Source organism: Rattus norvegicus, chromosome 15, assembly GCF_021556685.1.
Source record: "Rattus norvegicus strain SHRSP/BbbUtx chromosome 15, alternate assembly SHRSP_T2T, whole genome shotgun sequence".
Lineage (NCBI taxonomy): Eukaryota > Metazoa > Chordata > Mammalia > Rodentia > Muridae > Rattus > Rattus norvegicus.
This window is the reverse complement of record NC_141548.1, coordinates 80,300,001-80,327,087: the sequence shown is the minus strand read 5'-3', so window position 1 is coordinate 80,327,087 and position 27,087 is coordinate 80,300,001. Positions and strand designations below refer to the sequence as shown.

The 27,087-nt window shown below is 34.6% G+C and overlaps 1 protein-coding gene across 2 annotated transcripts in view; it reads left to right on the top strand.

Moving 5' to 3' along the window:
* Dach1 (dachshund family transcription factor 1) overlaps window positions 1-27,087 on the top strand; it is a 388,024-nt gene that overhangs the window by 251,076 nt on the left and 109,861 nt on the right. The window contains exons 4-7 of one of the 2 annotated variants that reach the window (NM_001427593.1): window positions 5,491-5,646; window positions 6,056-6,228; window positions 18,245-18,380; window positions 19,766-19,900. In NM_001427593.1, coding sequence (NP_001414522.1) covers window positions 5,491-5,646; window positions 6,056-6,228; window positions 18,245-18,380; window positions 19,766-19,900 — 600 coding nt within the window. The remainder of the gene's footprint in view (window positions 1-5,490; window positions 5,647-6,055; window positions 6,229-18,244; window positions 18,381-19,765; window positions 19,901-27,087) is intronic. The other variant, XM_087585831.1, reaches the window with a different exon arrangement.

The window sequence follows — 27,087 nt, the reverse complement described above, 5'->3', positions numbered from 1 at the left end:
CTGTTTCATGATGGGTGACACCATGCCTCCTTCTTTGCTAATCTATATCTCAAGACATCATTTTCACTTTTACTATCTTTATCTCTATTCGTACAAAATCCAGTGTGTTTCACAACTTTCATATACGTAGACTGCGTTTCATTTCTTCCTAACTTTATTCATATCTAAAATTACATTTGTGTAAGATCATCCTCCATTTGTATTTACCTTCTGCCTTCCATCTGCACATTTACCGCACGGAAGTGTTAGCATTGATCGTGTTTATAATTTTCAGGGTAGGAACGGCCTACTAGATGGTTTTATCACCTTATATGATAAATATAATACAAAAGCACAAGTCGACCATATCATACTGACACACTCCAAATTTTGAACGTTTTTTTTTTGCATATAAATGGCAAACCATTAGGACTCCTACACAAGGCAGTGACAGTGTTGAGATTCGTACATTAAAGTAAAATTTCGGTTCCTTCGAATGATTACAACAGCTCAGATAGTCACAGAGCAGAGATAAACTTCATAGATGCAATCAACCCGACATGAAAAGGAATTGAACATCAATGGTAAGTAAGAAAGCAGGAGATAAGGATCATCCCTCTGTTTCTGGCTCAGACAACTAACTGATAATATTTTTCTTTGAGCTGACTTCTGGTCTGTATGAGAGATAAATGAACCCGAGAGGCAAACCTGTAAAAAAAAAATTCAATTTCAATATTACTCCTATGAGCATGCCAATGCCTTCTAGAAGAGAATTATGCTTTTCTGCATTACTATTTTAAGACTAAAATATAGTTGTTAAAAATCTCAAGTCGTGTAAAAAGCAATGGAAATCAAAACTGATTTTAACTTGTCTGGATCATGAGCATAAAGTTGTTTTTGTTTTTTGTGACATTTATTAAAAATTTTATAGGGAATACAGTTGTCACTTTTATTTGAATTGATGGGAAGGCTATGGGGAAATTATAAAACTATTACAGAGAATCATTTCTAGTTCGTTTGTTTGCTTAGTGAAAATCATTCACACTACACTGGGAAAATGAAGAAATGTCTATGTTAGTAGTTTTAAAGGATAGAAGATACATAGCTACGTTATACTAAAATGTGATTTTGAGCCGTGTGGGATTATATTTTAGAATCGCAGCACACAGACACACACACACACACACACACACACACACACACACACACACACACACCACACACACGGAAGGATCACTTTTATGTCATTATCTACACAGTCTAGTTTAGCTGCTGAAATTAATGGATCTAGTTTCAACATTATTTCCATGGAATAGTTTGGCCCTTGCTTAATCAACTTATCCAAGATATTAACAAGATTCATATGTTTAATAAATACAAAATAATTTAGCAACTCTTTCTTTTCCCGCACTGAATGCTTTGGAAGTGTTTACCAGCTCTAGCCTGGATTCGTTTTGCTTTGTTTTCAGGGATCTGTTTCATCTGGTTAACATTGACAGTGTGGTGCTAATGAGTCTTACGACAGCAATAGCATCAAAAGCAAAGCATCTCTGATATAATCACCCCTTTCTTCTGCACATACTCCACTTAACCTTTTATCTTGATAGTAATGGCTATACTTCTTTTATTTTCAGTTGCATCAAAACTTTTTCAAGTTGGCTATGAATAAAGGGAGTTTATATGAAGAACTGCGTTCTGCATAAAGCAGTCGATTCTGATATTTTTCATGAGATCAAATTCCAAGCAACTTAAGATTAAAATCGTTCTTATTTACTTACATTTCCATTACTTTCCAAAGAGTTTCAAGACAAAACATTACATTATTTTAGTAAATAGGATCACAAAGATGTTTCATTTTACCTGGGAAGGAGCTCAGTGCTACATTACGACAGGTAATAAATACAAGGCACCAAGTTTGATCCCTAGCCTCAGAGGAAGGGCGAAATATGACTCAGCGTAGGCCATGTCTTTAAAGGCTCATGCCTCAAATATTACATTGTATAAATATATGTTATATAGTTATCTTTTTAATGCATAAAGTGAATATTAAGGATGGCAAATTGTTCATTGTCATTATATCCAGAGCAATTTGATTGTGTAAAAAACAAAACTCTAGATGATTTCAGCATTTATGTGTTAAATCAAATGGACTTAGCTGGTAAATTAGATAGATAGATAGATAGATAGATAGATAGATAGATAGATAGATAGATAGATAGATAGATAGAAGTATAGAGACACATAGGAAGAGAGAGAGACAGAGAGAGAGACAGAGAGAGAGGGAGATAAAGAGAGAGAGAGAGAGAGAGAGAGAGAGAGAGAGAGAGAGAGAGAGAGAGGCAGAGAAGAGAGGGCTTTTCTATATAATTTACCTAAGGACTATTTCTAAATGTACGTATAATGTCCATAGAGCGTATGCATCATTTTCAATTTGATTGAAAAGAATCCACTGAAATATCTTGTATCTATTTTCCCCATATCTGAAATAACAGCTGAATGTCTGTGGAGTCTGTGACTACTGTTTGCTTTTACTTAGAACTCATGTTTTCATCGTTGGATAGAGTTGACATCCTCCTAAGTGCTGTCTAACAGTATGGAGTAAGCACCCACTCTTGACATGATTTTCATTGTAAACGACTCTTGACAATGTCAGGTTCCTGTCACAGTCTATCATTGTCACTCACTAAGCAGCGGTGTGACGGTTAGTCCCCGAGAGATTTGTCTCCTTTATCAGGGTCAGTCTATGGGAAATCAGAGCAACTCATTACATGTCACCCAGGTATAAAGAAGAAGAATATTCAAATAGAATTTTACCATTGTTAATGCATGACAATATAATGAAATATCTATAGATCACCATAATTTGAATTTAATTATTTTGTATATATTCTTCAAAAATTTATTTTAAAATAATGTAGTAAATTGTATTGAAATTAATTCCTTATTGGGTATATATGAGAGGAATGAAGTAAATGATAAATGTAATTATTTATACTAAAGTTAAAATGGTGCCTTTTATTTACTCTCAATTTCGCATGTTTATTAAAGAGAAACTAGCTATACTATTTTCTAAAACTTTCTACTTTTTCTCTTGCCTATGAATTGTGTTTCAAAATCTTGAGTTGATCATCTTTCTTTTTAATGAGATTGAAGGACTACATTATAAAATCTATTTTAAGATCTTGTTCCTACAAATACACTGAAAAAACAGTAATGTGAACTTTCAGCATTCAACATGTTATTTCAGAAAATAACTGGAATTTTAAACCATAAGAATTCAAAGGAAAAGGAAACCATAGATTTAAAAATAAAAAGTTAAATGTGACATTAGTACCTGTATGTTTAAATATATATTGTCTGTATATATTATATAAACATTATATAGATATAAACATAGTCTCTCTCTCTCTCTCTATATATATATATATATTTACATATATAACAAAATGAGAGATTATCAACCTGAGGTGGGAAGCAGAAAACGTTTGGAGGTTGAGGAATAATATATATAATACATACATACATACATACATACATACATACATACATACATATGTATTATATATATATACCTACTCGCTTATTGAGTGACAGATATCATATAAAATGAAAACACTTGAAATGATAACTCTACTAATTGTAGGCATGTCTATTTCTGAAGTAGTCTTTTTTCATTTCTCATTTGTTTACACTAATGGAGGAGTACACTATAAATAATGCAAAAATCACTTACAGCTGACTTCGTTATATATTGTATATTTTTCATCAGACTTATTTCTTAATTGTTCGCTCTATTTATTATCTAAATGAGCTAACATCATGAGTTTAACACATGATGATTGGTAGAGATGGCTAATAGCCTTCTACACAGTGAGAAATTTAATGTAGCATTAGAAACTTCCTTAGGAAAATGCTCATGTGGCAGGCAAGCAGCTCCCCTGTTAAGAAACTGTGGTGCCACAGAGAGGACAAAATAAGTGTTATCTTTTGTACACCTATTTAGTCAGAATTCAAGTTACTGTCTTTCCTTTAAACTTACTATCTCAAAATGTGTTTATTATGTGTTAAATATGTATTGTGTTTGCACATGGTCTGATAAAATGAAGCAAAATGAGGTTATTTGAAGAGTTTTATCCCAGTAGTTTCTTGACAGCATGCATTTAAGAAATTCACATTTGTACAGTTATTTCACATCTGACTGGAATATGTGTCAAAAAGTCAGACGTAGAGGGGTAAGGCATATAAAATTATTGAATATGAAAATGAACTTCTGTATCCAAGTGTGGGAGAGGGTTGATGAAATATCTTTTATGTGAGTCATTTCTGTATAAAGCTATCAACGTTTTTAAACTAAAAGCTGTCATAGTTTCTTGTAAAATAATAAAGATAATAAAGATATCCATTTAATTGATTCTTTCCATTGTTTAATAAAATTGCTTTGTTTGATTGCTGAAGAAGTTGAATTGAGTTTTCATTACCCACTTCTGAACAATTTACTCTGAGATCCAGACAGTATTGAGCTAATGAGTTTGAATTTATATTGAACCTCAACTGTCTTCGTGAAGTAAAGGAAAAAATATCCTGGCAGTAACTAAGTCGTCTTCACTGAATACTATGTCATAGCGATTTTACAACATGGCTTTTAGTGGATCTAAAGCATTAATGGGAATTTTACCAACTTTGCTGTTTCCATGTTTATGAGAGTATTATCTATTTTAAAATGATTTCATGAGGTAACTAAAAGTTAAATCTATAATTTCCTATTAAAATCTTCTATAGAAATGCATTAACATTGCTACACTAATTTGAAGACACGATTTATAAATTCTTTCTATGGAATCCTTATAAATTATCTCAAAACCTAGATTACTCTGACGTTATCCTGAATATTGAAGTGTCTGTCCTCCAACAGTCAGTTAACTGACTCTGGTACCGTTATTATCCCAACTTTACATTTCTTTTTGTTTGCAAGCAAGTGCTCTAATCATTAACACACGTCTGGTATTTTGCTTTGACATTATCATGTTTCCTAAAGTGATGTTTTATGTTCTATTTTCAATGCCTAATTAAGTTATATTCTCATGAATTCAAACTATTTCTGTTCTTGTGGTTGAAATAAGCCATGCATTTTGACTCTCAATGTTGACCAGGCTTCTATGTATGGGAAGGATTAAAGCATAGAACCTTCATTCTGCTTTGGTACAAAGGAGGAATTATTTAGTTATACAGTAAAGATGATTTAATATTCAGTTGGCTAGTTCAAAAAGGATTAGACATTACAAGTAGGTTGAGCAGTTCAAAATATTACCTTTCTGAAATTCGATGTCCTGTTCACAAAACAAAACGAGAGAAAGCACAGTTCAAGGGAATCTGTCTTATTTCAGGTCACTTTTCTCTGAGCTCATTTGCTAATTCCCCAGTGTTAAGCCTTTTTAGATCTCATTTCAAATTAGTGTTTGGATGGATTTGGATTAAAATTATATCCAAATAATTTATATTCATTCCCCACAGGCAGCAGTGGTGGTTCTTGGGATAAGGAAACACTGCACTCTCCCCCATCCCAAGGATCTCAGGCTCCTGTTGCACATGCCCGCATTCCTGCAGCGTATAGCCTTCCAGTTAGCCATCCTCTCAACCATCTGCAGCACAGCCACCTTCCGCCAAATGGTACGATGGCAACTTTTAGCACTAAAAGTGGTAGTTTTAAGAATTCTTTTCTTTAATGACTAGGAGAGTAATAATAAAAGAAGATATACTGCATTCACACAGTCAGTTCACCAAAACTATAACATGTCTATTAGTTGGTACATTGCCAGGAGGGATAATGAAACCATGACCAGAATGTTTGTATTAAACACATAAAAATTGATATGATGAATTATGGCACTAAGCTAGTCAGCTGTAGGCTTAATTTCCCAGTTATGAGTGAATATTACTATATACGAATAAACAAGCTGTTTGTTCTGACTGTCACAGTTAGAATATTTTTCCGTATTTTAACTCTTAATGACGTGTCATTGGTGATCTTAACCTCGATACTGTAGTGATGATTTCTCTGTATTCTTTTTTTTTTCAGGACTGGAACTTCCTTTTATGATGATGCCTCACCCTCTAATTCCTGTCAGCCTACCTCCAGCGTCTGTCACCATGGCAATGAGTCAGATGAACCACCTTAGCACCATTGCAAACATGGCGGCTGCGGCACAAGTTCAGAGTCCTCCATCCAGGGTGGAGACATCTGTTATTAAGGTAACTGTCTCGTCATAATGTTGCTGTGGGATGGTCAACTTCAGTTACCATTCTTCACGCCATTTGTTTTTATTCCCATAAGCAATTTTCTAAACACTAAAGAGGAAATGGTGAGAATACAAATTTCTACGAATGGTTAAAGAGTCACACAACTTGATCTATTGTAAGTTCTTCCTTTCTAGAAATAACATAGGGAAGGAAGGAAGTTATGAACTTCATTTCATCTGAGCTTCTGCATGCACAGATGTTTGTTTGTACTTCCGTCTATGCTGTTATAAGCCTTAATATATGCCTATATAACTTTCAAGACTGAGAATCCCATAACTTTTCATCTGGATAGGTTTACATGAATAAAATGACTTTTGTACTCTAAAATTTTAATTGTAAACTAGGAGGTTATCCCTTAAATATTCAGAGTCCCAGTGCACAGAGGAATATCAAGAGACTTGACTTGCTACCCTTTCTATTCGCACTCAATTTTCAAAACTTGTCTGTGCTGTAACACATGTTAGTTAAAATACTACAGTCTGGAGGCAGCTTTCTAAAACTCCACAGTGTTTAAGTTGAGGTAAGTAAGGGGGAAAAGTTAATTTTCTTCTCGAGGTATCTTTAGATTTCAACCCATAAATATATTGTTAGAAATCCCGAAATATTGATCTGATTTCTTTTTTTTATTAGCTTGAGTATTTCTTATATACATTTCGAGTGTTATTCCCTTTCCCGGTTTCCGGGCAAACATCCCCCTCCCCCTCCCCTTCCCTATGGGTGTTCCCCTCCCAACCCTCCCCCCATTGCCACCCTCCCCCCACCAGTCTAGTTCACTGGGGGTTCAGTCTTAGCAGGACCCAGGGCTTCCCCTTCCACTGGTGCTCTTACTAGGATATTCATTGCTACCTATGAGGTCAGAGTCCAGGGTCAGTCCATGTATAGTCTTTAGGTAGTGGCTTAGTCCCTGGAAGCTCTGGTTGCTTGACATTGTTGTACATATGGGGTCTCGAGCCCCTTCAAGATCTTCCAGTTCTTTCTCTGATTTCTTAGACTGAGTTTCAGAATGCAGCGGAAGGGGATCTAAGCAGGAAGGAGATATCCAAAAGGGGGATAAGAAAGGGATTTTAATGTCTTCACACAAATGCCAACACCTACTAAGTCATAGTGATATCCCACTTCGTGATCTCTTGGGACAATTTTTAGAAGTTTTATAACAGATAGAGTCAAGGAAGTTCTGAATCATGGTATAAATCCTGATAGTAACAAGGACACGGGAAACATTGCTCTGGTTGAGATTAATTACAGAGAGCAGATAGTTCCCACTGCACTCTCAAAGGGAAGACCAACTGCCTGGTACAAGTGCTAAGAAACCCATCTGCCCTTAACAGACAGCACTTGCTTTGCATTTAAAACCTTGACATGCTAAGTGATGGGACCCTGCTTCAAGTTAATAACCACAGCGTTTGAGTTTGATATTAGGACACTCAATAGCACAGATCTTGTTTGGTAAACTTACTTTGTCTATGCTAATTAAATGTAGATTAAAGGAAGTTTTATTTTTCCCAAAGAAAATGGCTGACTACGGTGTCACATTGAACAAAATGGGCCCCAGTGGGTAATTAAAATAGTGCCTGTGAGTTGATTTGCTTGACAAGAGTCTAAATGTAAAGGCCATTTGAAAGTAGAATGTTAAATACCAAAGATTTAGCCCCATAGCGGACGATAACAGCTTCTGAAGAGAAAACAGAAATGTGAAGCGTTGTCTACAGTTGTCTACATGCTGAATAAATTGTTCATGTTTTCTAAGTGATGACCAGAATTAAGATCAAGTAGAAACTAAGAGAGAATGGAACCAAAAATATATGGTATAAAATTAAAAAAATACTAAATGTCTTGGAGTAATATATTATAAAATATTCTCTTTCTTAATTAATTTGTTAAGTAAAATCCCCCAATACTTTTTTTTCAAAGACATATACTGCACACAAAATGGACTAGGGTGTGAACATTTGAGTTTCTGCCTCAGGGGGAAAAATCTGTCTATTGGTATTGATAATAGGGTCTTTGAATGGAAATGTTTTTTAATTTATATGTAGTTAAAAATAATAGAATATTATTGTCTTATAGAATAAAATTATATAAAGTTGAAAATTTAACTTCTATAAATAAGGATCTTTTGGGGCAGACATAATATAATACAGTATTTCCAAGAAGGATATTGTTTTGATTATATATATGACATTCGTACATACAGTATATTTAAATATATAATATATTAATTCATATAAAGTCTATTGTCTATGTATAAAGACAATGTTGAGTAAAACTGGTTAGTTGAGTAAACAATGTTAATGGTTGAGAATGGTGTGTTTCAATTGCAATTGGTAGACTGTTTGCTTAATACCACAAAACTTTCTAACCCAGCACAACAAATACTCAATAAACACACAAACACACACACACACACACACACACACACACAAGTGCACACAGGTACACACACACTCGTACAGACACACACATGCACACACAGGTGCACACATCACACAAGTGCACACACATTCACACTGTGTTATCTGACAACAGAAAACAAATAGTTGGTCTCTATATTACATGACTGATACATTAAATTCTTATGAATCTTACATTCCTGTGGATAATTGTAGAAGCTCTGAAGAAACTCAAAGATAGAAGAGAACACAATTATCAAGACTTCATATTTGTTAAAATTAAATGTTAAGAGAAAAATAGCTAGACAAAGACTATTAAAGCCTTTTTTTTTTTATAAGTGCAGGCTTCAGTGAGACTCAATGAGAAAATTTGCCAGACTGTTGCTAGTTTGGAAAATTCAAGGAGTTTAGTTAGATAAATTTCAGGAAGAAATGAGCAAATATTGTTTAGACAATGATAATTTTACCTTAAATCCTTAAGACCTATATGTTTTAGTGATAAATTATTGTAAACCATATATGAATGCAATATAATGTAAACTCTCCACGAAGTCAGTGTAGTTTTGCTGACTACCTGTCATAGAACATAAAGTGACAATAAATTGAGATTTTTTTAATGTTATTTTAGTTAGGTTTCCCATTGTGACAAATACCTGATTCTACTTAAGGAAGGAAGGGTTTATTTTGCCTTAGAGTTTGCAGATGCTGTCTTCTGTATAGAGACATCATTGTAGTAAAGTTGAAGGCAGCTTGTCAGATTGTCTACACACACATGCACGCACGCACGCAGGCACACACATTCCCCACAACAACAACAGCAGCAGCAAAAACAACAACAACAACAAAACAGATGAAGGCTACTGTGAGCTGGCTTGTTTATTCTTACCAGCATCCAATCAGGCAATGGTGCTACCTCTACTTAGAATGGGGTTTCCACTTCAATTAACCAGATATAAACACCCCCTGACACATTTTTCAGGGATTGGTTTCCATGGTGATTCTACAACCCTTCAAGTTTATAACCAAGGATTAGCAATCCATATAGCATGTAGTTCAATTTCCCCTGTGGTTAAGCATTTCCCATCTACATGCCTACACTTTGAATAGTGCTTAGTCTCAGCCAAATACTGATAAATATATTATTCAAATTAATCTATTAAGGAGGTTGAAATATGTATCTCAACAACTATTAATCTAGAGATAATTATTAAGAAAAATGATGTCCACAGATTCATTTTGGGTCAGTCTCAAAGATTTAAAATTACCATGGTATCTTTGGCTCCAGACCTAGTGTTCTAATATCTCAAGATTTTACTTAATCAAACATTTTGGCTACCTCTTTATATCTTTCATGAGTGATCTCTGCCTGTATACAGCAATCTAGAAGTAATCTGATTAAAGAAAAGACTCTGGACTTGTTATAAATCACAATTTGTCCAATAGTCTACAAATGTAGCAGCTATAAGCTCTATGATTTTTGGTGTGTTTGTTTGGGTATTTGTGTGGGTGGAGAGTTGAGTATGTTTCTGAGAATGTTTGTCACGTATTCTCTTCAGTCAGTTTTTTTAAATCTCTATTTATTTTAGAAATTTGTGTTTATCTACTGTTTAAAAATTAAATCTTACATTCTTGATTCAGAATCTATAGATAGGTTTAAAGGCTGAAGCCCAAAACTTTCACATAAGATTTCTGTTTTGTGTGATTTCTAAATTTTAGAATGTTTTCCTTTATTATCTTAAATCACTAAGCAAATTAAGCAGTCTAAATTGAGAGTTCAATTCCTTTTGTCATTAGCAAGTTTGTTAATGGGTTGAAATGCTTTGCTAATTGATTCTCTTTGGATTCTTTGAACCCATAACTCTAAGCCTTCTGAATGAATCACTGTTATAATCACATTTTATTTCATACACACATAATGATATCATAGGATGTTAAGAACAAGCTCCTGCTGAAATAGACAGATTTGGTGGTTTTAAAATGGAGTCTAGAGTAGGATTTCTGGCCTTTGTGTATTTGCTGTTCCAACTCCTAGGCACATGACAGATTATTTTATATCTGTGCAGCTGCCTTTCTCTTCTGTGAATGGAGGTCACAGTGGCACTACTTTAACCCAGAATCACAATAAAGAAATTACCATTTACAGCATTTGCAATTCAAGCACTGCCCATTGCTTGAGTGGTTTGGTTTTCTTTGAACATATCATCTGATCACCACTTTCCCAGGTGATCCTGACGAGGTTAACCAGATATAGTCACAAGTCTCTTTTGAGATTCCTTTTTCTCTTATTGTCTTTTCCTTTTTCAACTACTTTCACCTAAAATATTATAAAATTTGGCCTTTTTGGAGTCTAGTTAAGATTTACATCAAACAGAAATAAAAGAAAGAGAGCAAGTAATTTTCTACATTCTGGTATGAATGGCATGCGAGAATTAATAAATGACAGAACAAACCTCATGATCATACAGTTATTCTAGCCAATAAGTGAATAAGGAATAATTCATCATTTTATGTCTCCTGATTGGATGAATATTGAGGGTGATTATTAGTAGAGGCTGGTATCGTGAAAGGCAGATGCTATACTCTGCTGTTGAAGGCACAACACTATCCATGAAGTATGCTTGTGGCCAAACAAACTTGATTGGACACTCCAGCTCTAAATCTTCTAGACTCAAGGAAGAAAAGATCATAAATATCATTTAGACTCATGAATGTAACTGCAAATAAAAGGTTATAGTCAGAATGATATAGAAGGAACATAGACTGGACCTGAACAGGTGGATACTTGGCTCCAAGAACTTGCTGTGTGGAAAAACCAGCAAACAGCAGCAGAACGAACTCTGAGCTGACCTGTTTCTTCTTGGCTTCCTTTCCTTTATAGTTATCTTTTGACTGGAATGAAAGGAGTTCTGCTTTTTAATTTTAATGCTAGTTCTAATCTGATAGGTCACATTTATATTTCCTGCCTTAGGGAAGTTGAGGCAAGAGGAATGTGAGTTCAATTAAAGCCTGGGCAATATGGTAGGAACTGTCTTGAAACAACAACAAACAAACAAACAAACAAACAAACAAAACCAACTAACCAAACAAAGATGAATTTTATTTTTCACTAAGATTAATTATAACACCCAAGTCTAGATTGTGTTTTCTTGCTTTGATTAAATTTATGTTACCTTTATGCTAACTCTGTCCTATTACACAACAAAATATTACCTTGTAGACATGGGAGAAATGGGCCTTTAGAATGAAGAAGTTCAACAATAAAAGAGAAATAAAATTAAATTTATATTCCTTGCTCCTGCTGGTTTAAGTTGAGTAATACTGGCAAAATTAATAGGGGTTTCAGATAATAGCTCATTGGATTTTAACTAATATAAATAAGTTGACATCATTCATTGTGACTCCTTATCTGTCATCAATGGGAGGGGAAACCCTTGGTCCTGTGAAGACTTGATGCCCAGTGTATAGGAAGCTAGGAGTTGGTGAGTGGCTGGGGAGTACCCTCATCGAAGAAGGGGAGGTTGGTTGGATAGGGGGTTTGGGGAGGGGAAATCAGGAAGGAGATAACATTTTAAGTATAAATAAATAAAATAACCAATAGAAAAATTAAAAAATTAAAAAAAGACTCGAATGTGCCTACTCCTCTAATAAGTAAAGGTTGCATAACAAGAAATACATTGAACTTTCATAATTACACAAAAGGAGAAATAGGCTTGTGACAAATTTCTGTTATAGGAAAAGCATTCAGGTTTAAGGATAAAGCCACAGGTGTGTACTATAAGGTAGGGGAGGCCATTTAAAAACTGTTGCTTTGAACTTATAATGAGAACATTAGAATAAAATATTGGTTTGAACTTCAATTGGTTGAATATCAACATCCTTCTGTAACTCCCATTCTATGTAACATTTTATCTATGATGTAATTGTCTAAAGAACTTTTTGTCTAAGGAGGTATAAAAAGGCTAGAGAAAAGAAGTAAAGTTGTTGGTTGAATAGTTTGGCTTGGGGAACTCTGCCCCATCCATCCATCCATCCATCCATCCATCCATCCATCCATCCATCCATCCATCCATTCATCCTAAAAAAAAAAAAAGAAGTCATTTTAGCACTTTCCCAAAAACAAAATATGAATGCTACAATTTCAATTGTTCACACAGCTTTCAGATCATGGATATTTGAATTTACCAGTCAAAATGATGACACACCTTGCTAAGTCTACAGTGTATGAGGTACAATCCAAATTGAAAAGAAAATGTTTAAAACATGCAGAACTTTATATCTTGCCTGGCAGGAGTTAAAGATTCAGTAAATAACCCCTGAATGAAACAATCTGTCAGCTCTACCCAAGTCAGAAGTGTGGGATTTAGATTATGTACTAAGAAAAAGCAAAGGCCACATGTGTCATCCTGTAAATTCAGATCTTATAAAAAGATAAATTATTTAACATTGGAAAGGTTGGTTTATCATCTTTATGTTGTTTCCAATGAGATAATCTCGAACTGAAATAAAGATGAAGAGTTTTATAAGGGTGTGTGTGTGAAGGGAATTAAAAAGAAAGTAAAATTGATGAAAGCTAAGGGAACTGATCATCTGTATTAAGTTGTGATTATTGACGCCTCCTCATGGGCCATCACCTTGCTTCCTGACAGAGAGCAGCTAGCTAGGAGAGGGTAATTTTGCAAACATTCCGTCCTGGATGTGACAAGATCAGTGTAGTAGTTTAGAATTCCACCTTTGCTGTTGCATTACCATAAAGAACAATGAGTTTTGTTCTGCGTCAATGTATGCAGCCTTCTCTTTGCAGTTATTCTTAAACCATTACTGTATTAGTTTGACCTTTTTACAGTGAAAGAGTACTCCTCTTAAATTTTCATTTATTATTGTGGTGAGCTTTATAAAGATGGAATGTTGCAAAGGATTGTGTTTTATTGATTGGTGGAGTTGATGTAGGACTATAAAGCAGTGTCAAAGTATTAAATAATCTCCTTTCTCTTCTACTTCAGGCCCAGCTTAGAGGTTAAAAGGTATCAAGAAAATGAAATTATAAACCCAGTTTACATAGTTTTCCCAAAGACATTGAACTACTTCTTTCTTATTACGTCTAAATAAAACTCATTATCTATTTTGTTTCAGTAATAATTACAAGGTTCTCCTCTAAGCTATTCTTTACTGTCTCCATTATTCTCTATCCTATAGAATCCTCTGGAAAGGCAAGCATATAAATATGATAAAAGAATTAAGCTGTTGAAATAAATTAATTTATTGTGGAACAATGTATTCAAATCTTCCTTGCTCAATGGATTTTGCTTTAATGAAATTCTTCAAAGAACAATGCATCACGTTCTAAAGATTGAAATTATACATTAAGTGAAATGACTGAATATGTTGTGTCTCAATTTATAGGAAGTTTCAATTGAATAATTAAGCTTTTAAATCAGAAAATTTGCATAAAGGATTTTCTTAAAATAAAAGTATTATGTATTGTCACAGTATTCTCTGTTTTTAAATATAAACTACAGTAAAGTCAAACGAGGAGGGCCCATTAAATGCTTCAAGTATAATTACCCTAGTTTTAAACTATGTTTTAAAAATATATTTCATGTTGAGGCTTTAATCAATTTTTACTTACTTATTGTGCCATTTTAATGTATTTTGAATGAATAAAGGTATATGTATATGACTTATGTGTTTAATAAATCAACATAGAAGATTGAAATGCTTACATATATTGAATAATTTTCTACTTATAGGAAAACTGTTAAAAGACACAAAGTATGTGTTTTATTGGCATAACTATTGCTATTTCAGTTTACAAATAAATATTTAAGCTTTGGGAATTAAATATCCAATGTCTACCCATACTTTTCATTAGTACTTGTTATTAAATTTGTTATGACAGCAAGTTCAGATTTACAAATGATTTTTACAAGATTTTATTAACTTTTAGATTGTCCTTTATCTCTATTCAGCCAAACACTAAAATGTGCCATTACAAATGCAACTACTAACACAATTATTATAAGACATATTAAAATATACTGGAAACATGGATGATGTCATTCTTTCTAGAAGATATATTGGTTAATTTAGAAATTTCAATTTCAATAAAATACAACTACATTTCTCAGGTACACATCATATATTTCCATATCTGCAAATAAATACCAGTCTTATTGAATTGAAATTATATTTAAAACTTAGCCAAGTTACCCAAATCTGGGACCTTATCTTGAACATAGGTAGGCCCTTTCTGTCTAAAAGGGAGCTGTTTTTATTAGCAATCATAGCTACAGGAGAATATACAGTTTTCTTCAGAAATATGATCTCTGAGAGCCTCTCTAGGATCTACCACATGTTCCTCTCTATACCCAGTCACAGATGGGTAGCACTAAGTGAACTCAATTTTTTTTCTTAAAAAGAACATATAAAGTTGGAAGGAAAATTGATAGAGGAACAGGAGAAAAACAGAATGATAGGAAATAATTGTAGGTGTTGTAAAAACATCATATACATGCTTGAAATTATCAAACAATTTTTTTAATTTTAAGAAACAATTTACAAACAGGAAATCAATATCAAGTTGCATGAATTTTGAAAGTTTGGCCTAATTATGGATGCAACTCTAAGATACTACACTTAATATATTAATATTTCTGTACATTGTTTTGAAATTTTATTGTAAAATTTCATACTCATATCCTATAATAAACACATAAATACTGCAAAAACAATATAAAATATAACCATTGGATAGTATAATAATTTAACTCTATTTGCTATTGATAAAATTTGATTTGAGACTTTTTAACATCATAGTTTTATCATTTCTTCTGTCCTTGTTCTCCCTAGACCCTGCCAAACACCCCTTTGCACATGTTCAAATTCATGACTTGGTTTTTCATTGACTGTTGTTATCCATGCAGTATATATGTATGTATACATGTGTGTGCATTTGTGTCTATGTGTGTGTTTGTGTGTATGTATATGTAGGTATATTTATAAATATAACCTACTCAGTCTTAATACTGTTATTCTTATTTTCAGTGCTGTGCATCCATCTGATATTGGATAAGCAACTGTGTTCTTCTAAGGGAAGACAGCTTCTCCTACTCAGCCTCCCTTAGTTGCATGTACTTCTTTGTGGAATAGTGAAGTCTTGTGGGCTTTCCTTTGGCATGTCTGCTTTTGTCGTTGTGTCAGCTCATGTTTAGAAAGCCATGTTGGTGAGATCTTGTAAGCTTAGCCTGACATTGTGAGAATACAGAATCTGACAGCACATTCCCTGATGCCATGGCTCTTACAGTCTTTCTGCTCCCTCCTTCAAAGTCTTTCTTTGAGTCTTAAGACAAACAACCTGTAATTCATGTGAGTCTGTGTACATACGTGCATAGAAAACTTGGATGGAAAATTTCACTCTGAGCTGACAATATTCTATTCAAGAGCCAAAGAAAGACTGACTATCCATCACAAACTCCAACGCCTGGCATGAAGACCCACATCTTTTTGACTTGTTATCCAAGGTTTGTCCAAGAGGCCCCTAAAATGCATGGGCTACTTCTACTGCCCTTGCTTGTCCCCAGAGGTGTAAGGTAAAAACTCTACTGGTAATGGCACCATGAAATTCAGACATCGATTTCAGAAGCCACTGAACTTAAGCTGAGTATCCCCTCCCTGAGGACTTACTTTTACTGTAGTAGAAGGTACCATGCAAGCTGCAACCTTTCAAAACAAGGAAGAAGCCATCGGTCCTCCTCTGCTATGATGTCTTTGAATTTCAGTCCTATGGGGTGTGTGTGTGTGTGTGTGTGTGTGTGTGTGTGTGTGTGTGTGTGTGTACTTTGAAATTTCTGGATCTCTGGATCTTTCTTTATTAGTAGGATCATATTTAGCTATGGACTATAGACACTAACAATTATACATCACTTGTCTTAAATATCAAAAAATAATCTGACATATCTAGATGTTACCAGTTCAAAATCAAATTGTTCAGGGAATGGTGTACCTCTGATATTCTAAGCAAAACCTTTTATGCATTTCCAGAGTTTTGGCAGTACCTGACAATTCCTGGTTTGCTGATATGTGATTCCAGTCTTTCTTCCTCCTTTTCAAACTTTCTATCCTTTATCTACACAATATCCTGCCAGGACACTAACCACAGAAGATCAGCAGTTTAATCAGTGTAGTATTCCCTGCTGTCAACAAACTACTACTCACGGACAACCATTCCATATAACCTCATATTTCTAGGAGGAAGGGTTTCACCCTTCAACATGTATTTCCCTAGGTCTTGGTTTTAGGTGCCTTACTTTCTCAACTAAAGTTGGAAACAGAACTCAAGAAGGCATTTCTAAGATGAAATTTAAGGTGGTTGTGAGTTATGTCTGTGCTGGGAACCAAACCTAGGTCCTTTATAAGAACCCCACTTGTCCTTAACCATGCAGCCATCTTTGTCTCTTATGTACCAGTTTTTCTTCTTTTTTTTTTTTAGTATTAAAGGTTTTTTCTATATTCAAATATATATACACATATACATATATTATAGGCAGAGCTCATTAGTGCCTGTTTGTTGATATATAAAGATGAAAATAGTTTGGTTCTTAAAGTATTAAGTTTTAATTATTAGTCATTTTATTTATTAATCTAGCATTCCACTTACACTATATATTATATATAATACTATATATAATATATACATATGTATGTATATATATAATATATACATATGTATGTATATATATATATATATTAGCATAGCTCTAAGTGGCACAGCTGCAATGCTTCTTCAGAGTGAGGGGTTTAGAGTGGTAGACAAATGTCTTCATAGAATTTAAAGAGAAACATTATAGCAAGATTGTCTGAAAATCAGTTGATAAGTATTTCATGAATGGGAATGGGAAAGAGGCCTATCTTCTGAGAGTCATTTCAGTCATAGAAAAGTTTTTTTTTTTTTTGGTTCTTTTTTTCGGAGCTGGGGACCGACATAGAAAAGTTTTAATATTAAATATTTCATTGCCACCAAGCATTAATCGTGATCACCATGTGTCTAGCGTGGTGTCACACAGTGTTGTTAACAATCTTCTGATAATAATTCGCTCAGTTAATCCATAAGGCATGTGGTCATGGATTGCTAATGTCTGCTGAGGTAGAAAAACATGCAAAGATGCCCTCAAAATAATTTTCCAGAGCTCAGTTTTGCTTAGTTCTATGAGCACTTTCTTGTTAGGTGATCTTACTGGCATATGTTGAATTGTCTTCTATGGCCTAACATTTTCTCCAAAGAATGCATTAGTACTGTTTGCCATGTCTGTATTGAGGTTTACCAGTAAAATAATAATTTTTCCATCTTGACTTTTCTAGAGTGTATGATATCACTAAGTTAGATAACAATGGATGCAAGGGTTTGAGATTTGTGGTCGCGATTAAATATATCTTTTAGTATTAAGTACAGGTGAAAAACCATGAGTCTTGGGGGTGTAGCCCTATTCATAATTTCTAATTGTATTAGAGAAAAAATAACATTTTTGAAATTAAGATCCAACGTATTGACCCCTTCTTCTCTCTTTTCATTCTGTGCCATGCAGGAGCGTGTTCCCGACAGTCCCTCACCGGCTCCGTCTCTGGAGGAGGGCCGAAGGCCTGGCAGCCACCCATCATCACACCGCAGCAGCAGCGTGTCTAGCTCCCCAGCGCGGACCGAGAGTTCTTCCGACAGAATCCGTAGGTCTTATCCTTCTGCTTGTCACCCTCTGAAACTTTATTTGGTGCAGCTGGGCTTTCTAATCAAAATGCCCTCATTCTCAATGGATCTCAAATGTATCATGTACCGCAGCTCCCTAGCAGTAGCCATTCCTCAGAATTATGTGTCCCCGTTTGGAATAACATGAAGTATGACGCGACATTAACAGGTTCTGATATAACATGCTCTCTCTGATATGAGCTATGAAACAAGAAAATGTAAGTAATCTTCCAGATGAGTTTCTCAAGTACACAACCGATTCCAAACTCTCTAACGCCTAAGTACATCTTTTCTGGTGTATCTAAGTGCAATTCTTCAATGGGAAACTCTGCTATTTTGCAGTTCATAAGTTTTAATAGTCTCCCTTATTTAATAAAGACATTCACCAGGACATATAACAGAATTCAAATTAAGCACAGTAAATTTGAATAGTCCCATACTTTGTCATTTAGATATTCATTGAATTAAAGAATTTTAATCTTAGGATTTTGGTCTGAAATAAAAGGAATGTATATTGTCCTAGCATAGTTAAAAACGTAAAGTAAGTCTTCAAATATTTTACATCAAAATTAATATATTTAATCTTGAGTCTGATGAGGTGGCTTAGCAGTAAAGAATACTTGATGTTCTTTCAGAGGACCAGAGTTCGTTTTCTAGAACTTACATCAGATGGTTCACAGACATCTGTCATGCCAGCTCCAAAAAGAACTCGTTTTACCTTCTGCATATAGGAGATTTAACCTATAAGATCACAGAAACAATATCATGTTAGCATTAGTATAGTATTAACTTACATATTATAAATACTTTTGCATTTAATGAATTATTCAACAAATATTTTAAAGAGGGAATGATTCTCATTCGTGCCATATTTTATGGTATAGAACACAATAAGAATACTGTAAAGATAATGTTAGTTTTTTGATTGCAGAAAACTATACTGATTTCAGCATATAGGTAAAAAAATAAATCACTTATATTAGCCATATACTGTTAAAAGCTTAGTCTTTTAGAACATAAGTTATCCAAGTTGGGAAAATTTATTTACCAAAGAAAGAACTTGATATACTAGTATAAATATTGAATATTTTATTGGTAGTGACATAGACAGGCCACAAATTCTAACCATGGGAAAGGGTTTATTTTATGTGACAATAAATAAAATGGTGTTATTTCTGGTGTTGTCTGCTTATCTTTAAAGATTGCCATTGGTTATCAATGTCCCAATAATTTTATTAATGGTCTGTAATGTTAAGCTTGGGTATTATGTGATTATTTACTTTGATCCTAAAAACAGTTCAGCGGGTTAGATGGTAACCAGCCTTTCTGATGTTGTTGTGTTTGCTCTTTGTTTCGGGATTAATAGCTGTCCATCAGAACGGGCTGTCCATGAACCAGATGCTGATGGGTTTATCCCCAAATGTGCTTCCTGGGCCAAAGGAGGGGGATTTGGCTGGTCATGATATGGGGCATGAGTCAAAACGGATCCACATTGAAAAAGGTAATTTTTGATTCTGTGCCCTTTCTTCTGTTCTGGAAATGAATTATGACATCTATTTCTGCATTAGTAAAATAAGATAATTAATTTAAATGCATACTGTTAATAAGCTATTAGGCCGATTCAACAAAACCTCCTAATTTCCTTTTACATAATGGTAAGTGACAATTTAATTTTCACAACATATTTGAAAGAGAATTATATGTCCCAAATAATTTATTTTTATTTATTAAATTTATTTTTTTATGTTTCTTAATGTACCCAACGGCGTTTTATTTTGCTTAGCATGAAAGGATTTAAAACAGATTATAGAAATTCTTTTTTGCTTTAAAGATAGATGATATCTAAGTCTTTCAGGATTTTCAAGTGAGTCTTTACAGTCATTTCAAAAGGTAGATAGCTCAGTCCTTGAAGGACTTTTCTTAGAAACATTAGGATGTGAGTTCCGTCACCAGAACATAAGCAAAAAAGGGGTTGAGAAAGTGGTAGTTGTATGCTTGGGATCTAAATACTGACAAGAAAGGGACTTGAGCTTTATCAATGATTTCTGGTAACCCAGCCTCACCTTTGTGATGGGTTCCTTTTCCCAATGATAGGTACGGTCTCAAAATGAAGGCTGATGGTTCCTGAGAGAGAAAAGACAAACAAAAAAACACCTGTGCTCAACTTCTGACTTCCACACAAATGCGCCATGTGCACACATACTCACATACATGCATATATACATACTTACATATGAACACACATACACACACACACACACACACTTCTCAGCAGTAACAAAGATGCAGATTTCCCACTGAAGTACTGCTTTATAGTTCTAAGCCATTTTTCCAACCAAGTTGCTAAGAATGAAACTGTTGAATTTTCTAGTCTGAGAAGAAATTTCATTAGAAAATGGAAACATTATTTTGCTATATATATTAAATACTTATGCTAAAAATGTAAGTACATATTTTCAAGTAATAGGCACTGCGTTATAGAAGCCTACTCACTTTTTTTCAACTTTCCTTCTTTTCTTTAATTTTTCGGATTTTTGATATCATGTCTTTTTTTTTCCTTTCCCTTTTCTCCTCCCATACTCTTCCATACCACCTTGAACTTTTTCAAATTCATGCTGGTTAGGATTTTTTTTTAATATTAAATAAATAGTTCAAAATTTACACATGTAAATTACATGATTGGCTATTTTGACATAAGTCAAGCCACGTTGTTTCACCTAAGAATGGATACTTTAAAGTTGATGACATAGAGTACTTGTGTAGCATGAGCAAGATACTTGGCTAAATCCTCCCCATCATAGGGAAAAGGAAATAACTCCTTTGTAAAGTTTACAAAGGCTATTGAAATTTAGATTTTAAGTAGTTCAATAAAAAATGTTTTTAAAGAAGTAATTAAGCAAGCCTGGAGGACAATAAAAATGATTAGGAAATACTTTTTTGAATGTATTACACCCTTACTAACTGCCTTAGGAATAGAGAATATAAGTATTTACAAATTACAAATTTACAAATATTTACAAATAAGACTCTCAATTCTTCGGAATGTCCATGAGAAAAAAGGAGACACATTTGAGAAATAGCCACCTGAAGATTTATGGTGTATTATCACTGCGTGTATTCATGCTTGCTCTTATGCCCATAACTTTAGTGGTCTATACATGGAGTCCCAAGCCCTTCACATTTCTAATTCCAATTTTCTCCAAGTCCTTCTTCAATACTGGAGAACATTTATGTTATATATTCTGATTCATTCCCATGTAATAAAAGATTATTATACCATAGAAACACGAGGGTTGATATTAGGGAAAGAATTTGTCAAGTTAAGTTCTTCGGTAGTATTTTGATGTAAAAATTAATTAGATGAACGAACAAGTAAATTTTTTTTCCAAATATTCAGCAGATGAGTAAATCTCATACTAAAATAAGTGGTTATTTTCCCAATTTACCATTGATACTGCTTAGCTGGTGCAATGTAGAAAGTTCCGAGGAGCCTGTAGCTATGACCCAGTCAGTGGGCACTGCTTTAACAATGGAGGTTCTGATTGGATCTGGGAAACCCACATTATGGTAGGAGAGTCCCGCTCCCAGAAATTTGTCCTCTGATCTGCAAATACGTTCCTTGGCATACACACACAGAGACACATAATAGATAGATAAAATGAATTAAACAGAAACAGATGTGGGAAGTTGACTGGTAATATACAATGGATATCACTATACTAGAGCTGAATTATTTCCAACGATATTGGTGTCAAACACTGCGGATTAAAATATAAAATCTAGAGTTAGCAGTGAAGGGACAGTATATACAGCCAGGGGCCGCAGCAGTGAATCCCAGTAAATACGTCACAGGGAACATTACAGCCTTACGTTTCAGGCTGAGTTGACCTGGAAGAGCCATGAATTACGAGTTTATCTAGACTACTGATTCGTTGTTGTAATTATGACGTTCTTATTATGGGATATTCTTTTAAATGACATGTTATGTTTCCTGTACATCCCTACGTCCACTAATTACTAGAACACTTGTCTTCTCCCCTGGAAGTTATTTATTAATGTACTTTCTCTTTTAATGAATAAGCACTGAGTCATCGGAACATTTACAGTGATTAAAAGTAAACCAAGTTGTCCTTGTACTTATACTGTTTACTTGAATTGCTAGAGAATAATAAGAAACAGAAAAGAAAAAAAAGAAAGAAAAAAGAGTGAAGCCAAAGATGGTTATTACATTCTTTAAATACTAATGTAAAAGTCAATAACATATTTTCTTTAGTGGTATGATTATACATACAACATTTTTTTAATCTTTATTAACCTGAGTATTTCTTATTTACATTTCGAATGTTATTCCCCTTCCCGGTTTCCAGGCCAACATCCCCCTAACCCCTCCCCCTCCCCTTCGATATGGGCTTCACCTCCCCATCCTCCCCCCATTACCACCCTACCCGCAACAATCACGTTCACTAGGTGTTCAGTCTTGGCAGAACAAGGGCTTCCCCTTCCACTGGTGCTCTTACTAGGATATTCATTGTTACCTATGAGGTCAGAGTTCAGGGTCAGTCCATGTATAGTCTTTAAGTAGTGGCTTAGTCCCTGGAAGCTCTGGTTGCTTGGCATTGTTGTTCATATGGGGTCTCGAGCTCCTTCAAGCTCTTCCAGTCCTTTCTCTGATTCCTTCAACGGGGATCCTGTTCTCAGTTCAGTGGTTTGCTGCTGGCATTCGCCTCTGTATTTGCTGTATTCTGGCTGTGTCTCTCAGGAGCGATCTATATATATATATATATATATATATATATATATATATATGTAAGAATTTATATATGTATTCTTACTATTTTACTAAAATTACTACTGCACCAAGGTTTTCTAAATGGATTCTCTCTCAGAACAAAGACTCTAAGCAAATCCCAAGTGTATCTTAATAATTTTATCTACAAAATTAAATGTTTAGCATTCTGACTATGCAACTACCATTGATTTCAAATCATGGAAATTTTAATAGATGTTGTTATAATTATAGTGCCTTGTTTTATGTTGCTCTTTCTCTTGGATGAACTCTATCTCTTTCATCTGCTTCCAGCATACTGAATTAATTGTAAATATTCATGGGCTTTCTAGATTGATAGAGTCTGCTAAATTAAAAATTGTTTTTTTCATGACTCCATTTATCATATCTCTCACAATAGCCCTGCAACTTTCTTACTACTCATATCTGTATTGAGCAAGTAACTTTATTTAGAGAAATCTGTAGAAAAATTAATTATATATTCATGTCATTTTCAGCTTGAACTTTTTATGTGCAATTTGCTTTCTAACAACTAAATCATTCAAAAGGCAATAATTCTTACGAAAACATTGATATTTTGCATAGATAGAAAATTTCATTTTGTGCCCCAATGATTGTAATGTGAAGTCTTAATCATCAGTAACGTTGAACATGTGTGTCTTCCTTAGTATGATAAACCTGTTGTCTATAATCCCTGGTACAAAAAACACCAATTTACTATCAGTTTGTTTGAAGCTTTATAAACTCAGAGTTCATAAAACAAACAGCTGAGTAGGTGTTCTTTCTCATTACTTTTTTCTGCATGAAGAAGATTCCATTGGAGTCTTAAGTCTTCAGAAGGTTTAAATAAACCACATTTAAAATATGAAACAAGAACATTGTTTTATGTTGTGAGTATAGACATTTAAACTTCATGTGGAAGTCCCTGGCATAATGAGAAATGTTTATTAAGATTATAAGGTTTTATTAAAGTCAAGAGTTTGTAAAAGCTACATATTGAATGAAGCTCTGATACTGCAAAAGAAAAAGTTAAAAATCGGTTACAGTGTCCTTTTCAAAATTATTTCTTTAATTATTTTTTTTAATTTTACTCAATCATTTTTTACATCCAGATTTTATCCCCCTCCCTGGTCACCCTTTGACTGTTCCACATACCATAACTCCCCCCCCCATCTGCGGTGGATGTCACCACCCCTACCCTCCCCCCACACCCCACCAGTTGACTCTGCAGTTAAAGGTTAGGCTCATAACCAAAATATGTCTTTAAGTATTAAGGCCATAATATAATTGTATTATTCCCCTATTTCCTTTCTCTCCAAACCCTCCCATATACTCTCCCTTGTCTTCTGTTACTCTCTTTCAAATTGATGATCTTTGACCTTAGTTGTAGTTACAGTCATATATATATATATATATATATATATATATAATATATAAATAGAAGCACATCATCTAATGTATATAAATATCACAAGTTCCCTGGTGCTTTTCTGGCTTTAGAAATACTGCGGCTCTCTTTTCTTTGAGTAGAAATGAACCAATTGGCATTAAGTAGGACAGGGATACATGGCTCTCACTGCTTTCATGACTTGGGTCTAAGGATCTTAACTAGGAGTGATGTTGGGGTTAAATACATGACAGACACACAGACACAGAAAACTGAGCTAGGTTGGTCTGGCCCCTCAGAGGAAGGAGCTGCAGCATCACAGAAGCTCAGCATATATTTTATATAGAGAAGAAGAGAGAAGCAACATTATTGTAGAAGCTGAGCGGGAAGGCAGGGTCATTGCAGACAAACAGAAATTGGGTTAATATATAATGCTGGACAAGGGTGCAGGCCTAGCCACCACTCTGCAGCATGCTTTGTATGGAAGCAGTCTGCAGGATGTGAACATCTGTGGGGATAAGCTATGTGGGAACATTTTCTATACAGACTATTGACATCCAGACAATGATAAAAGGCTTTTGCCATCCCTCAGAGCTACTCTAGGGAAAGACTTCCCAGCTTTGGCAGCATGGAAGCTTTGGGGTTCTTGACATGGCTGTGCCTATCTAACCACACACTTGCATTCTATATTAGTGATTTTAGTCCTTAAATCATTCTAATATGATGTAACTAATTAGTAAATATGCAATAGAACCAAAACGTGTAAAATAAACCAACTAGGCACATTTCTGCTTGTCCTCCTCTCCTCTCTGCTCCTTTTTTCTCTCCCTCCTTTTCTACCTCTTCTCACTTCTCCCCTGTCTTCCTATCACTCCCAAATTAAAATATTTACTTGTTTTTTGTTCTTTTTCAAATCTGCATTCATCAACATAATGTGGATTACTTTGCTTCTGAGAAATAGAATACGTTCCCTCAGTAGTATCTTTGCAGGGAACCAGCATTTTAGAAGCAGGACAAATTTGAGGGTGGCTGTTAAGAAGACTTTTATCAGGTTGTAAAACATTGTATTTGTGGGAAACTGTCCAGAACTGTTTAAGATTCCCAGAAATTTCTGTTCTCGTACAAAAGAATTGGAGGACAAGGTGTGAAATGCACCAACAGACATTAAAATGAAGCCATATTTGAATTTCCTTTCTTCAGTAATTTATTCTTTTATATAATGACCTAAAATGGCTCCACCAATGGGAGCATGGGTAGCCTCTAGAGGCGCATATTCCTAAGTTTGAGAACTTACTGAGTCCTTTTCGATCTTTTTGTCTATCTTCATATTCCGCATATCTTGACCATGCATTGGAAGTCGCAGTAAGTCCATTTGTGTAACTGTATGGTCATGTCCAAAACATGCTGTTTCTTTGTAAATGTTCATTACCTCTAGCTCTTATAACTTCTACATTTCCTCTTCATTGATGAATTCTGAGCCTTGGTGGAAGAGGTTGTGATACAAAGGTTCCATTTAGAGTGGAAGAATTTTAATCTCTAATCCTCAGCATGTTGACTGTCTGTGAGTCCTTTTATTAACCTCCGTCTTTAGCAATAAGAGTTTCTCTATCGAAGGTTGACTGATATACTAATCTATGGGATTAAAGATAAGCATGTAGGGGACATTTTATTACTACATCCATTCAGCAGAATAATACTATTGGATTCTTTGTAAAGGCATATTACATCGCTAGACAATGGTTTAGGAAGCAGTTAATTGTACCAGGCATGGGCTCCATTTTGGGTAACAGGTTTTATGTTCAACTGAAAAAAAAAACAAGTGTAGTTGATTAATCCCATAATGTACATGCCACTACTGCACAAGTCCGTGACCATATTCACTATACTTAGAAAATAGAAACAATTTGGGTGTCTAAATGGACAATGAAGTTTTAGTTCACATACATAATGGAATATTACCTATTATGAAGTTTCTAAGTAAATATATAAAGCTGTATAATCATTCAGAATGAGATGATCCATAGGCAGAAGGACAATGATACAACTCTGTATTGCATGTGAATATTAGCTTTAATGTTAAGGTATGTGTGTGCTGAAATTGGGGTAGTCAGAGAGGACTGGAAACTAGTAAGGGGAATGTGGATAAGATTTCAAGAAAAGTGGGATGGAAGGCAGGAAGTATAAAAGGTAAAATGGGAGTACTGGAACAGGAAGGGTTAAATGGTTGGAGATGGAAGGGTGGGATAGAGAGAGACTATGAGAAAAAGTAACAAACAACCACTGTCCAAGCCAGACAAGAGGTTTGTGTCAGTAAAGAGCACTAGGCATGGGTTTCACCTCATAGAGTGCTTTATAGCCAATCAAAAAGTGGTTGGAAGAAACCCGAGACCAGGTTCACAGACATTGAACTGACAACCAGGAGGCCTGCACGGGACTGACCTAGGGACTTTTACACATATGATACAATTGTGTAGTTTCATCTCCTTGAGAGACTCCTAACAATGTGAACAGCAGC